At 47.4% G+C, this 13,303-nt stretch overlaps 1 protein-coding gene across 1 annotated transcript; it reads right to left on the bottom strand.

Annotated features, from left to right (window-relative positions):
• Positions 1-949: 949 nt before the first annotated feature.
• On the bottom strand, positions 950-13,262 carry ITFG2 (integrin alpha FG-GAP repeat containing 2). The gene is made up of 12 exons (XM_054628206.2): positions 13,114-13,262; positions 11,678-11,773; positions 11,202-11,243; positions 10,171-10,348; positions 9,728-9,867; positions 9,174-9,322; positions 7,990-8,084; positions 6,200-6,250; positions 5,642-5,733; positions 5,018-5,135; positions 4,258-4,431; positions 950-4,110 (listed from the first exon to the last, which is right to left on the bottom strand). Exons 1-12 carry the CDS (start codon positions 13,207-13,209, stop codon positions 3,968-3,970), a joined length of 1,374 nt encoding a protein of 457 aa, XP_054484181.2. The 5' UTR covers positions 13,210-13,262; the 3' UTR covers positions 950-3,967.
• Positions 13,263-13,303: the final 41 nt, after the last annotated feature.

Below are 13,303 nucleotides of genomic sequence, written 5' to 3'. Positions count from 1 at the left end.
TTCTAGCCCACAGATATTTTTCTTTCTCCAAAGCATTTTTGTGTCATTTCATCTGAAGCATAACCTCCATTGTGAAAGAAGGAAGTCTTGGCTTTAAAACATGATTGTAAAATAGGACTTACAACATCTCAAAGAAGCCAACTCAACTCCCATCTACAAACATGGTCATTTTTAAGTCTTCCAACACTGGGAAGCACAGTAAGTAATTTTTGAGTGGGCTGGCAAGGCTGAAGACTGTCTTAATTGTAGTTTCTCTTGGAAAAGACTATTATACAGATATACTTCCCTACTCCCAATTCCAGTCATCTCTATTGCTTTTGGGAGATAAAGGGAGCAAAGGAATAATCTAAAGGTCTTTTTCACTGAAAATCAAAAATGCTAACACTTCCATACAGAAAGCAGAAGTATGTATATTCCATACAGCACATCCTGTATGTGTCCAACACTGGCTTCCTCGTGATGAGACCTATCCCTTCAAGACAAAAAATGGAATGTTATTATTTTAGGGATAATCTCTTTGAACCACCTTGGTTGTCAGTTCCTATCAGGGCTGCTTTCTAATAGAGTGGGCACAGCAGCTGTGGAACAGTCTGCAGGGAAACACCTGCCATGGCAAATCTCTGTAACAGTGTGCAATACACCTGGGGTGGGGAGAAGGACTTGTGTCCTTCCTGAGAACAGGCACCCTGCCAAAGCCATAATCAGGACCACTTCCAGGAGCTTGGGGTCACTTGCTTTTGAACAGAATGGAAGCTGCAGCCATCCATATTCCCAGAGGCTTGCTCCTTTCACTACCACCAGGTGAGCTATGGCATTGAAGACCATTGAGCCACATACCTACGTTTGCATTTAATCCTCCTTTCAAGAGACTCCACTGGCACATGCCAGGATACACCTAAAGAATTATAGAAATAACTAAATTATAGCAGAAAGATAATAAAAACAAAGGCAGGGATGGAGAGCAGGTTTATTATGTCTCAGGAAAATAAGGCAACCCCCTTCCTTTATTTTTTGCTAGTAAATTGAGCATCAGAACCAAAGCCATGAATCATTTATCTGCAAATACCCCCAGTGCCTGAGAATACAGTCAGACTCCTCACTTGCTGTGTGCTGGCACTGGGACATACAAAGGTGTCCTGCAAATGCTGCCCTGTTGAAAAGTTTCCCAGCACCAGCAGGTTATGCCAATCTGCTAGAGAAGGATACAGCAAACATTTTCTGCTGTGTGGGAAGGAACCACTTCTAATTCCAACTCTACAGCTTGCGTAGGCTGGCAAGGACAAAGAGACAATTAGTTACAAAGAAAGTATAATGTAACTATATCACTCCAGAGACAGGGCCTTAAGTGGCTCCTTCCCAGAGAAGATGGACACTTCACTTCAGAAAAATTGTTGCCAGTGGAAGTAGCCTGAATAACAGACTTCAGGAAGTATTTGGCTCTTAGGAGTTCAAGGCAGGAAAAAATAAGGAAAGCCATCTTTTAGCCAAGGAACAGTAGAGATGTTCAGTTTATTCTTCTGTAGACACTTTTCACTTTCTCTTGTGCACAAGGGGCACTGGAGCAAAATGCATCTGCAAGTTATTATATGCTGCACGCAATATAAAACTGTCAGGGGAAGCCCTCAAATGTTAGTATTTTTCCTCTCCAATGGTTTTTAAGAGGTAAAAAGTTTTGGGGAACAGATGTTTTTGTAGTGTCTGTATTTTCTCACCTCTGCTTTTGATAGTGTGCATTGCCTGGGCTTGCACAGCAATTTTATCCTCAGGCCAGCAAAAGAGGGTTGGGGTGCACAGTATTTGCAAGGCTTTTGCCCCATTTTCTTTTAAAGATGGTTCTTAGAAAAATGTCATCTCTTCCTCAGCAACCATTTCCCATTCTTTCTCAACAATTAATAGTCCAACAGTGGATCAGTTTGACCTTCCTTTCTTGGAAATCATTCAACCTGTACAGCAAAGTTTGTTTTGCATAAAACAGTTCCAGCCATGTGCACCCATTTGTACACCCCTTGCGCTTGTGTTGCTAATAAAGGTTTATATTTGGTGTTGCTAATAAAGATTTATATTTGGCATGGACAGACAGCCCTCAGTTGTTCTGTTATGAGTGTAGGCCACCCTGTTTCCCTGCCAGGCCCTATTTGCCAAAAGCTATGGTGATGATTCCTGTTGGGATGAGTGGCTGCACATCTCAGTGTCACAAGAGCTGACAATTTGTTGAGGTTGCAGTCTAGGTCTGACAAGCTTCAAGACAAACTCCTTGCTTTAGCCCACGAGTAGATGGTCCCTGTGGTATCAGCTCTCCACAGCTCACAGACTCCAGCCTTGCTGCTCTCAACAGCACTGTTAATAAGCTTTATTATTACTTGAAAGGTCCTGCCTGAAGAGTTCAGTTTTACACAAGCACTTAGTAGGACAGGGGAACATTTAAAAATGCTTCTCAGCAAGGCCATTAAAATGGAGAGAAACTTCTACTGCAGTTAGAGAGTCAGAAGATAGAGTGGCCTGAGAAGCAAGCTGGCAGGTACAGAGCAGCTCACACCATTTCACTGCTCCATGCTCCGACTTCCACTGCCACCAAATGCAGAGGACAGCACTGTCCTCTGAAAAGCTTATATAAATCTACAGAGGGAAACTGCAAAGAACAGCTAAGGCTTATTATGTAAAGATCCTGCCCTTCAACCACACAGGGCTGCTTCAACAATAGTCACTTTCACCAAGGGCAAGACACTCCTTTTCTCTATACAAAGCACTTTCTCCCAGTTAGGGCTGCCCTTGGATATTTTGCAGAATAAAGCATAGCAGGTTTTCAACTGCCTGCAGGATCTTTAAATGCTGCCAGATCACTGAATTGTATTTGCTGTGACTCAGGCTGTTGTAAGGGCGAAGGGACAGCTCCATCCATCACACATGTCCAATAAAACATCACACAACTGAAAGGGGATAATCGATGCAAGCCAGCAGGTAGGCCTGCTGCCCCTTTCCTAACAAGCTGAGTTAGGCAAGAGTCAAGCTAAGAGAGGGAAAAGCACAGCAACAACAGCATGTGGAAAGGCTCATGCCTGGGCTTTTGCAAATGAGCTCCACTTTACCGGACTCCTCATGCCAGCCAGTGGGACATCACTTCCAGCCCACCTCTTTCAGCTGTGCAGGACTCAAAGCATGATGCTCTCCACAACAAGAGGCAGGAATGGCATTTCCACTGCTTATTGTGGGATGGCCAAGCTCTGATAGCACCACAGATCCACGTTAAGTCAGACTGGTCTTACGGACCACTTCACAGCTGCTTTGTTAAGTCACAGCCTTCTCTGGGATCACCCTGCCCAAGAAGATGGAGAAAAGCAATGACTCTTGACCAGAGCTGGGTTTGCTGGAGCTGCTCTCTCTCCACACCTCATTAGTGCAAGTTGTGCATGTCTCCAGCTACTCAGAACAGGTGATTTGCGAGAAACTGCTTGGCAGAAAAGCAGTAGCAAAGACAAACAATGCATGGCTCTACTTTAAATACACTTAAGTGGGAGAGAAGGCCCATGCCTGCATCCTAGCTCAGTTCCTCCATCTCCACTTCCTGCACTGTGATCCTGCTAAGAACTCACAAGTATTCACTGAAGTACTTCGAAGAATAGGTCAAAATGGGGACTTGGCTCAGCTGTTCTCTCCATCTGTGACCTCACTGCTCCTTCACAGTGACCAGTGGAGCACTTTAGTTTGCTAAGAGGATTATGGAAACTGGCAACAGAAGGCCTACGTGCAGGATCCTTGGCCCTTTCTGTTCTTGTAGCTGCCTCATCTAAAGGCAAACCAACCCACCACATACAGGCGAGCCTACAGCCAAGAACATCCCTTCACAGCCTGTAGACCCTTTCCAGTTTGGAAGTTTTCACAAGACAGGGAAAGAACAGTCATCTTCATCAGATGCCCAATTCTAGCTGCAGATGAGCTTGTGCTAGAATTAAAGATGTCAGCCTTCTTGTTATAAGGGATCCTGGATGCCACTGCAGTGGGTAGAAGAATCTGTTCCAGCAGGATCCTGCGAGGGGCTGCTGAGATGGTATTTCTCAGGAAAATACAGTGTTTTGTGAATCAGGTTTCTGACAGCATCAACATCGTTTTTGTCTAAGAAGAAGAGAGAAAACCGGTTGTTAGGAATTCTCACCAGGCAGTGTGAAAGCCTCTTCCTCAAGAAATACTCTGGTTTCCAGCACATCATCTGCCATCTCATCCTCCTTCTTTCTGTACGTCCTCTGCTCTTTCTGCACTCACCTACACCCAGCTGCTGCAGGAGACTTTCAAACTCTGGGTCACCATCCAGGATTTTCAACAGGTTGGTGGACTCCATTCTCTCCAGCTGCACATCCCAGTAGATGTAGATCTTCTGGCTGAAGCTGACATAAACAAGGCAGGGACTGTTGCTCCCTTCTTTGCATGCATAGAGGCCTGCAGAAAGCAGAAGTGTGGAGATCTGACTACTTCCAAAAGGAAAGAGAAAGCAAATAATTGACATTTCATGATGAGGTACCAAAGCTGTTAGCAGAAAACAGCAAGCACCTGGGCAGACATAGGGGCCTGGGTATACAAAGTCCCTTTGAGACAATCCAAGAAGCTGTCTCTGAACTGCATGAAGCTTGGGAATGTGCAAGCTGCTTCCTGAAGGTCTGAGAGACAGGATTGAGCAGAGCCAAAACTCAGGCTGGTTCCATAGGCTCCTTATCTCCACTTAAGAACAGCTTAGAAGTCTGCAAATTAAAAAAGCAGTGTGGAGGACAAGAGACCACTGTAGCACCTCCAAAAAGGACAAGGAAAAAACCCCAAGCCACCATAGACAAGTCTCAGCATCACTTTCTCTCATGGTTACTTTTCCCAGATGCCACCAGAGGAAAGAGTAGCTGGGCCTTGTGCAATATGCACACAGGGAAATTACTCCCCACTGCAGGCAGACAAAGGATTCTGGGTCTCTTAGATGGGAGCAGTAGCTTTGAGGGGAAAACGCTGTGAGGGCTGGCTTTGCAGTCAGGCTTCCCACCTGCACAGAAGGCACTGACATTCTCATCTGCTTGGAATCTGGCCACAGTGCGATTGTGGTCGATGATGTACGTCTGCCCGTCCCACGCACAGGCAACCACCTCCTCGTGCCCATTGCCCTGCAGGAACCAGAGCACTGAGTATTACACAGGTGTCACCTACTCCCAGGGACAGCCAAGAATCTTTCTTGCTGGTTCAGAGACACAACACTAATGTCTAGATGTCACTTCTGGATATCTCATCCAGATATTTTGCACTTGGAGCTCATCCCTGTTCTATATGGCAATCCTTACATACTGTAAGAGATTTTAGACAATCAGGGTATTAGCAGTGAGCAAAACCATTCAGCTTTGCAGCAAGACTGAAAAACAGCTGGGAGACAAAAGTTTATGAACGGATAAATGGATGCTGGGTCTAACAGGCAGACACAGCTCAACCTCTTGCAGCTGGGCAGACTGACCTGAGTGCACAATGTACTGCTACAGCCAGAACACTCTGTGTCATCCTGAGATAATCCCAGCCTTTTTCAACTGAGTCATACTCCGTCTGCCCTTCCTAAGTTCATATGCACAAAGCCATGCTGAGTTTTTGTCTGCATCTCTCCCAGCCTTACTCAGATACTCACTGTAACATCCAGCTTTTCCAGAGCAAAGAGCTGGTGATCAACCTGAACAGACCAGAGCAGCTTGTCTGCTCCCTCCATCAGTTTCAGTGTTCCTGAAGAAAGAAAAAAACAACTGTCTCGAAAACAATAGAAGAGAGCAAGATGCTTGCTAATGCTAATGCTAGGCCCTACTCTTTCAACACTCAGGGTTGCAGAGAGTTAGCTGCTAATAGCACAGGGATGGACTTGGCTGCTAAAGCCACAGTGGACACTTGACCCCACCTACCAGGCTCCCATTATGCAGATATACTGCAGCAGTACTGGGCAGGGGGCACTGGCCATGACAGAATGAACATAAAGAAGCCTCTATCCTCACAGTGCCCTCTGTGCCTTCATATAAAATAATGTCAGCAGAAGGGGTCTTGGAATCAAATTCTCTTGCCTGACCCTTGAAGGGTTTCTGAAGCCCTCCTATTCTTTTAAAAATCAAAAACACTGAGCCCCTGGATCCCTGTTTTGAATTAGTGACAGGCCTTAGCTGCCCCCCAGGTCTTCTTCCAGGGCACTGGCAGGACTTACCATCCAGAGTACAGAGGGCAAAGAGACCTGAGCCACTATTCTCACTGGAGCCTGTAAGTGCAAAAGAAAATTACTGGCGTTGATGCCATTTTGTAAACATCGTCCCCTCCCTCTCCTGAAAACAATAAAAAAGATCCAAACCAAGCTGATCCATGCTGCCTCCTTTCCTTGCCCAGTTGTGTGCAGGACAGCAGTGACAAATGTCACTAATTAAATCTGAAGAGCAGAGTTCCCTGACCACTGGGCTGTTTCAGCCCTTCAGTAAACTCTCTACCTAGCTACTAAAAAAAGAAAAGACATGCAAGGTCAAGTTTTAAAAATATGACACTCTCAGAGAGAGTACTGGAGCAGTATTCAATGGAAGCTGCATTTTACCCTTTCAGTGACAACATGGGAGAGGCACTGGCTCCCTGAGGAGGAACCCAGGAAACCTGGCAGTCAGGGGCAAGCCAACAGAGCTGAAAGCAAGCAGGCAGTTTCCCCAGAGTAGGTTAACAACACGAGCCCATCTCCAGTGCCCATAGACAGATCCAAACTACAGCCCCCTCCACATTCCCAGGCTGCAAACCACCCCCTTTCTGCAGATCAGCCTAAAGCAAAGCCAGCTGGTTGGGTGCTTAGCTGCCCCTAGTGATAAGCACCCAGACAGGCTCTGATCCAAGAGATCTGCTGTGTCCCCCTTGGAAACTGGTCAGGATGGAACTCTTCAGCTGTTCCTTTATTGATGGTCCAGCATCAGTGGGCTTTTTCACAGCCTGCTCTTCATCCCTCATTCTGTGTGCCTTCGTTTTTCACAGACATCTCTCAATAGATGCAAGGCTTCATATGCAGTGAAATAATTGATTTCATGCTCTGTTGACCATGTTGCTCACAGCAGCATCAGAGATGCTAAAAACATGACAAGCTTAGGAACTGGGCAGGAAAGGTCCTCTGAGGAACGCGAAGAGGGCAGGTCCAGTGGATTGCTCTTGTCCATAACCTCTAATTACACTGGACAGGCTGAATCATTCTCAGACAGCACTGCAAGAGGCAATACTTGGGCAGAGCAATACAGGAGCAAGTGATCTCTGCTGGGAGTTTTCTGCCTTCTATTATGCCCAAGGGGGAGTGAAAGCTTATTCTCCATAGGTACCAAAGGAGGGTTCAGGAGTTACAGGAGGGAAGCAGTGTCAGCGTGCAAGGAAAGTCTGGACACATGAGCGGTGTGTCAGGGCTGAGAGAAGCTGGCAGCTGTGCTGATCTTAGATACAAGACCTGAACACAACACAGTGGAAAAAAACAGAGGACAATGATATAGATGAAATATGAAAGCAGCTATGGAGAGGTTGGAGCTGCACAGGAGAAGGAGGAGCAGCAAAGAGCCACCAGGAATTGAGATTCAAATGCTCAAAGAAAAGCAAGAAAGAAGATGAGGCTGTGGGAAGGAAGAGATGCATCGAGGGAATAAGGAGTCATAAGCTGCAGCCATGCAGAGGCAAGGATCAAGGACATCTGTAGGAGCATGGCATGGCAGCCATTCAAACTGACTAAATGCAGGTCAGCAGAGGCTGCAGAAAAACTCTTGTGGTGAGTGAAGGATAAGGGCTACCTAGGGAAGGACAAACGCTATAAAAAGTTCACATGCAAATATCCAACTGTCCTTCTTTGGGAGCTGGCTAAGAGAGGCTGAGATCCCTGTGTTCTTGCAGCACAGTTTTTTTCCCTACCACATGAAATTTGATTTCATTCTGTACTGAAAAACCATCAGGGGCAACTGCTGGGCTGGAGACCCCAAGCTGCTGATCTCTCACCTCTGGCAATGCTACCAATGAGATGAGTGGAGACATTCTTGTTGTGAATCCGCCCAGATGTTTGGTGTAAAATCACATCTCGAACAGGGGCCTCACTGGGGAAAAGAGAAAGACAACAGGGAAAAGTTACAGAACCACACCTGGGACTGTCTCAGAACCATTTCAGGAGCAGTGTATTCCAAAGCTTTACAAATCCAGACAGTGCCACAGTTTGTGAACAGGCTGACCCCTTCAATGGTAAAGGAAGAAAATGCATGCCACCCCAAGTATTAAAGAAATATACCGATTTTTAAAAACACAAACCCAGAATGATTTCATGCATCAAAAAAAAAAAAAAAAAAAAGCTCAAAAAAGGAAAATCAGTAAAGACTGTATTCCAATGAAGGAAAAAAAGGACAGTTTTTGTCATTACTCTTAGAAAAGCCTGTCTGCTTTTCTCTCACAAAGCATCTGCCCAGACTGAACAGGTTGGTGAGAGACTACATCTGGGCCTGGCTTCTGGTGAACAGGACATCATTCTACTGAGTTCTCTAAGACATCAAGAAGACTTGCCTAGGTCCCCTCCTGCTGCAGTTTTTTGTGTCTGCCTTGAAGTCTCACAGAACAGCACAGAAGCACCCAAATTCCCCACCAGGGTCCTTCCAGCACCAAGACAGTAACAAGCACCTCACTGCTCATCCTGGTTGCTGTGGTTGTGATTTACAGCACTGGCTGCCAGGAGTCTCATTAGGAAAACTTCTAATTGCCTCATCTGCAGAAAACAAGTGAATGAGCCCAGTTTTATCCTGGGCTTCAGGTGTATTTGGTTTGGCCCAGTCCCTCAGCTGTTATCCTGCAATCTGGTGACCTTCTCTGGAAATCTAGGTCACTCACTTCCCTACCTTAGCTCCCAGTAGTGAGGAACCCTCAAGGAACTGGTTTTGCCACTCTCCTTGCCCAATTCAAGAAGAGAGTGGGATATAAGGAAAGCAGCAGTATTCATCTTTGTGAGAGAGACATGAAGAGCGTTCATGGAAGCTTGGGTGTAGGCAGGTTTAAGTGATGAGGTGCCAGCAGCAGAGCAGGCCACTGAAGCAAGGACAGTGACAGCACCCCCTGCTTTGCAACAGTGATGTGGTGGCACCCCCTTTTAACAGGCATCCACAGTGGCATGTGCCCATGCACCCCTGCAGGAACAGCCTCACCTGCTTGGGGCAGAGCCATCCCTTCCCGCGGCTGCGTCCCGCTGCTCCGTGTCCCAGGTGCACAGCAGGATGGCATAGCCACAGCCTGGCTGTGACACCATCAGCTCTGGTGAGCCATCAGGGCCTGGATTCACAGACAGGCTGTCCACCTACAGCAGCAGAGGAAAAACATGGATAAAGTCAAAACTCCAAAAGGTTTACAGTGCTCCCTGCAACTAAATTTGAATATGGCAAATCTGATAGAGCTGAGCAGCAGCTGAACAAATTCAGCTGGAAGCAAAACATCCAAGTTCAGTAAAAGGTTGGTTCCCTACCTAAAGACACTTTAAAACAACGCAGGTACTTCCCACTAATGCTCTCCCATCAGGCAAAAGCAACTGCTTCTCAGACCAACTCCCAGCTGTACAGAAAAATCACTGGGCAAATCTCCTCTCAAGCCATCGACATGACAATTGTTTTGTTCATAGGACTGAGATTCTGTGCTTCTTCTCTTGAAAATACCACCTCTTGAAGACTGTATGACAAGTACTGCTCTGAACATCCTTTTTCCTTACCTGACCTTCTAGAAGCCATTTCTTCAACAGGATCAGCTGCCCAGAGACATGGTCTGGGTTCTCTGATGAGTCCTCCCAGCGGAAGGCACGGACCACCCTGTCAGTGTAACCCACAACCAACTCACACTTCCCATCTCCATCTGCAGGGAAAAGCAAAAGTCAGCCGGACTCTCTCAAGCCCTAAGAGCCCAAAAATGCAGAAACCACTCTGCTGGTTTCTATAGTTAGCATCCCTGAGGACCCCAACCATGTCATGAAAGCTTGCACCTCAGAAAAATTCTGAAGTTCTTGTTTCTCCCTTCCATGACTTGGCTGTGGTTTGTTGGACTGTCAGTTTCAGCAAGACAGTAATTTCCTTCTGCAAGTCCCCCCCACCTTCTCTCCCCAGTGCTTCATACACAAACCCCTTCACCCTGCATTCCCACCACAGCTCTGTGGCTCACCAATGTCATTGATGAGCATGACCTTGGTGTTGGCAGGAATGTGCTGCTTGAACACTGGCTTCTGCTCTTCTGCCCCTGCCAGCTCATGGTGGCCTGAAGCATCTGGGTGTTTTGAATTCAGAGAAGTCAGGTCAAAAAGATGAAACCAGCCTTCTGCACTCACTGCCACCACGAAATTCTGTGAAGGAAAAGAAAAACCTTTTAATTCTTCCTCTTTTAGAAGCTGCAGAAGCTGTCCCACAGCAGGGCAAAGGAAGACACAAGAGCAGATCGATCAAGATCAATGACTGCTACAGAACAGGAGGTTTTTGGCCAGCACATGAACTTCTCTGCTACTGGCAGGGTCCAAACTTCCTGCTCATCTTTGTTAGAGTACAGTATCAAGTGGATATGTGTGCAATCCTCAAACAATGTGTGGCTTTCTCAATGCCCACGTCAGCTCTGCTCCCCATTAGAGGAAACACAGCTACAGTATTTCGGGCAGGGTGCCTGAACTGGGACCTTTGGACTCATTGGTCCTGGCTTAACCCCCAGAAACAGCAATCCAACAAAAGGAGTCATAGTAGACCCAGTGGAATTTGCTTGGGAGTCCAGACTATTCCATGTCTCAGTCTTGTTTAGATGACCTTAAATGCACACAGCCAAGTGGCAGAAGGACCATGGCCTACAGCAGACATCAGCCCAAGAAAGGCAAAAGCCACTGAGCAAAAGGAGCAACCCTCAAACCACCAAAGCCTTGTGGTGCTCTCACAAGGGCACATGGAAATCAAAAATGCTCTCTGAAGATAGGATGGATTTCCTTGCTCTCTAAAACCCACATAAGGCTCACAGAAAAATACCAGTTACACATACACAGAGGAACAGTTTAAAAACAGTGGTGCTAAAAGTCTATGAGCAAAGGCAGACCCTGGAGAGACAGCACCTGCAATCTGTCCTCCTCTGTCACACTCAGCACATGACATGATCCTAATCTCCTGAACACTTCCCACATGCCCTACAGACACAGCTGGGAAGACCTTGGCTCCTCTCACCTTTCCTTTATTGCACACATCTCCCACACGGACACATGTGAGCTGCAAAAGAAAACAAGGCCATCCATGAGAAAAGGCAACCCAACCCAGCACCCTGGGATACATCTCTGCCCTACGCCCTCCTCTCCCATAAAGAATCTCTTGAACTCCTAACAGCCTTCTGAAGGACAAGGACAGCAGAGTCAAGGGACAGAAACACAACTGGCCAGGGCCTGGAGCACACCCCACAGTGCACAGAGCAGGGCAAAGGTGGGACAGAAGCCCAGTTTGTATGTTTGTCCATTAATTTGCTCATCGCTTCCAGCCCAAGGGGCTGTAGGCAAAAGTGGGGTCTTGAATAATTACATGGAAGACATCAGAATCAGTTCTGGCTACCATTCCTCTCCAGCCTACATATTCCTAAGCAAAGGACAAGGATAGCTGGCTGCACATACACCAAAAGGCCCAACCATTTAGAAAATTTGTCAAGAACTGACCATTCCTTGGCAAGATCGCACAGCCCAGGGCTTGCTATCATCATTCTTGTAAACATAGAGCTTTCCATTGGTGTCTCCCACCACGAGTTCATTCAGCTGTACAAGAAAACTGGGTTAGTAGGGAGAAATCCACAATTACATTAACAGTAAAAATTTCAGAATTCATATCTAAAAATCACTGTGTGGGAAGAAGCAGCAAAACAAAATGAGTTAAAAGAGACAATCTTGAATCAAAATGGAAACTCTGGGAAAATATAAAAGCCCTAATTTTATTCTTGCCGATTAAAGAGATGGAGAATGGCTCCTTAGAGCAACATCCTATTACCCACTGCTTCTCCACTCATTGTTTCAGAGCTGTGTCACTGACTGTTTTAACATCATGCTTGGATGTTAGAACAATCATCATTACTCCATCTTCCATCCTTCAATCTAGATTGACTTGAATCACGTAAGGAAGATGATGACAATGACAAAAACACAACCATCCAGGAAGAGAGTGCAAGAACACAACAGATTTACACAGGATGTTCAATCGCACTGCTGAAGGGGTGAAGGAATTTCAGAATGGTGATTATTTCTTTAAAGAAGATTTCTAAAAAGAAGATTTCTAAAATCACCAACCCTCCATACTGATGAGCCTACTCCCATTACCCCATCTTCTGCATCATGCTTCTTTGTATTTAAATGGTGTTCTTTCATAATCCCCTGCACACCTACAGAACCCTACAGAACAACTTTTTATGGGGAAATCTCTTTAATCATCCACTGCATTGCTAACCATGACACTTTCCAGGATAAGGCTGTAAAACACCTTGACTGTTGAAGAGAAACAGCTGACATGTAGCTGACTAAGCTAACCTCTTCCTGGCTACAGACAAATCAAAACCAACCATTTCAGGGGCTGACAGCAACATCCCAATGCCCACTCCAAATGCACACCAACCATTTCAGGGGCTGACACCAACACACCCAATGCACACTCTAAATGCACACCAATCATTTCAGGGGCTGGCAGCAACATTCCCAACCCCTCCATCACAGGGGTCAAGAGACACCGAGACTTGGCTCTGCCCTGTTTGTGATCTGCTGTGCCCAGCAGAGCACCACGGCATCCCCACCGCTGTGACAGGCAGTGTCTATGAAGCAGAAGCGAAGCTCCCCTCAGGCTGTGCACCACCCAGGGCACGGGTAATGGCGAGGGAAGCCCTGACCCGCTGCAGCCCAGCAAACATTCCCTTTGCAGGGGCATTTCTGGGGGCTCTGACCGGGCACCCGCCAAGGCCCGTGTGTGTCCCCGGGGCTGGAAGCTCCTCCCGGCACCCGCCCCGGGGCCGCACAGGCCGCTCGGGTCTCCCCCCCAGCCCCGGGCTGGCCCCGTCTCCGAGGCGGCCCCGCGGCACCCCCAGCCGGCCCCATCCCGGTCTCCGGGCTCGGACCGTGTCGTTGTCGGCGTCCCCCAGGCAGATGGCGTGCGGGAAGAGGCTGCCGGCGAAGTCCAGCGCCACGCACTGCACGTAGCTGACGGAGCGCATGGCGGCAGGGCCGGGCCGAGGCTGCGCGGGCCCGGGCACGGCGGGAGCGCGGGGCGGGGCGGCCGCAGGGCCCGCCCGCTGCCCACAACACCGC

Source organism: Agelaius phoeniceus, chromosome 2 (genome assembly GCF_051311805.1).
Source record: "Agelaius phoeniceus isolate bAgePho1 chromosome 2, bAgePho1.hap1, whole genome shotgun sequence".
NCBI classification, from domain to species: Eukaryota; Metazoa; Chordata; class Aves; order Passeriformes; family Icteridae; genus Agelaius; species Agelaius phoeniceus.
Note: the sequence above shows the minus strand (reverse complement) of the source record. Positions and strands in the feature narration are given on the sequence as shown.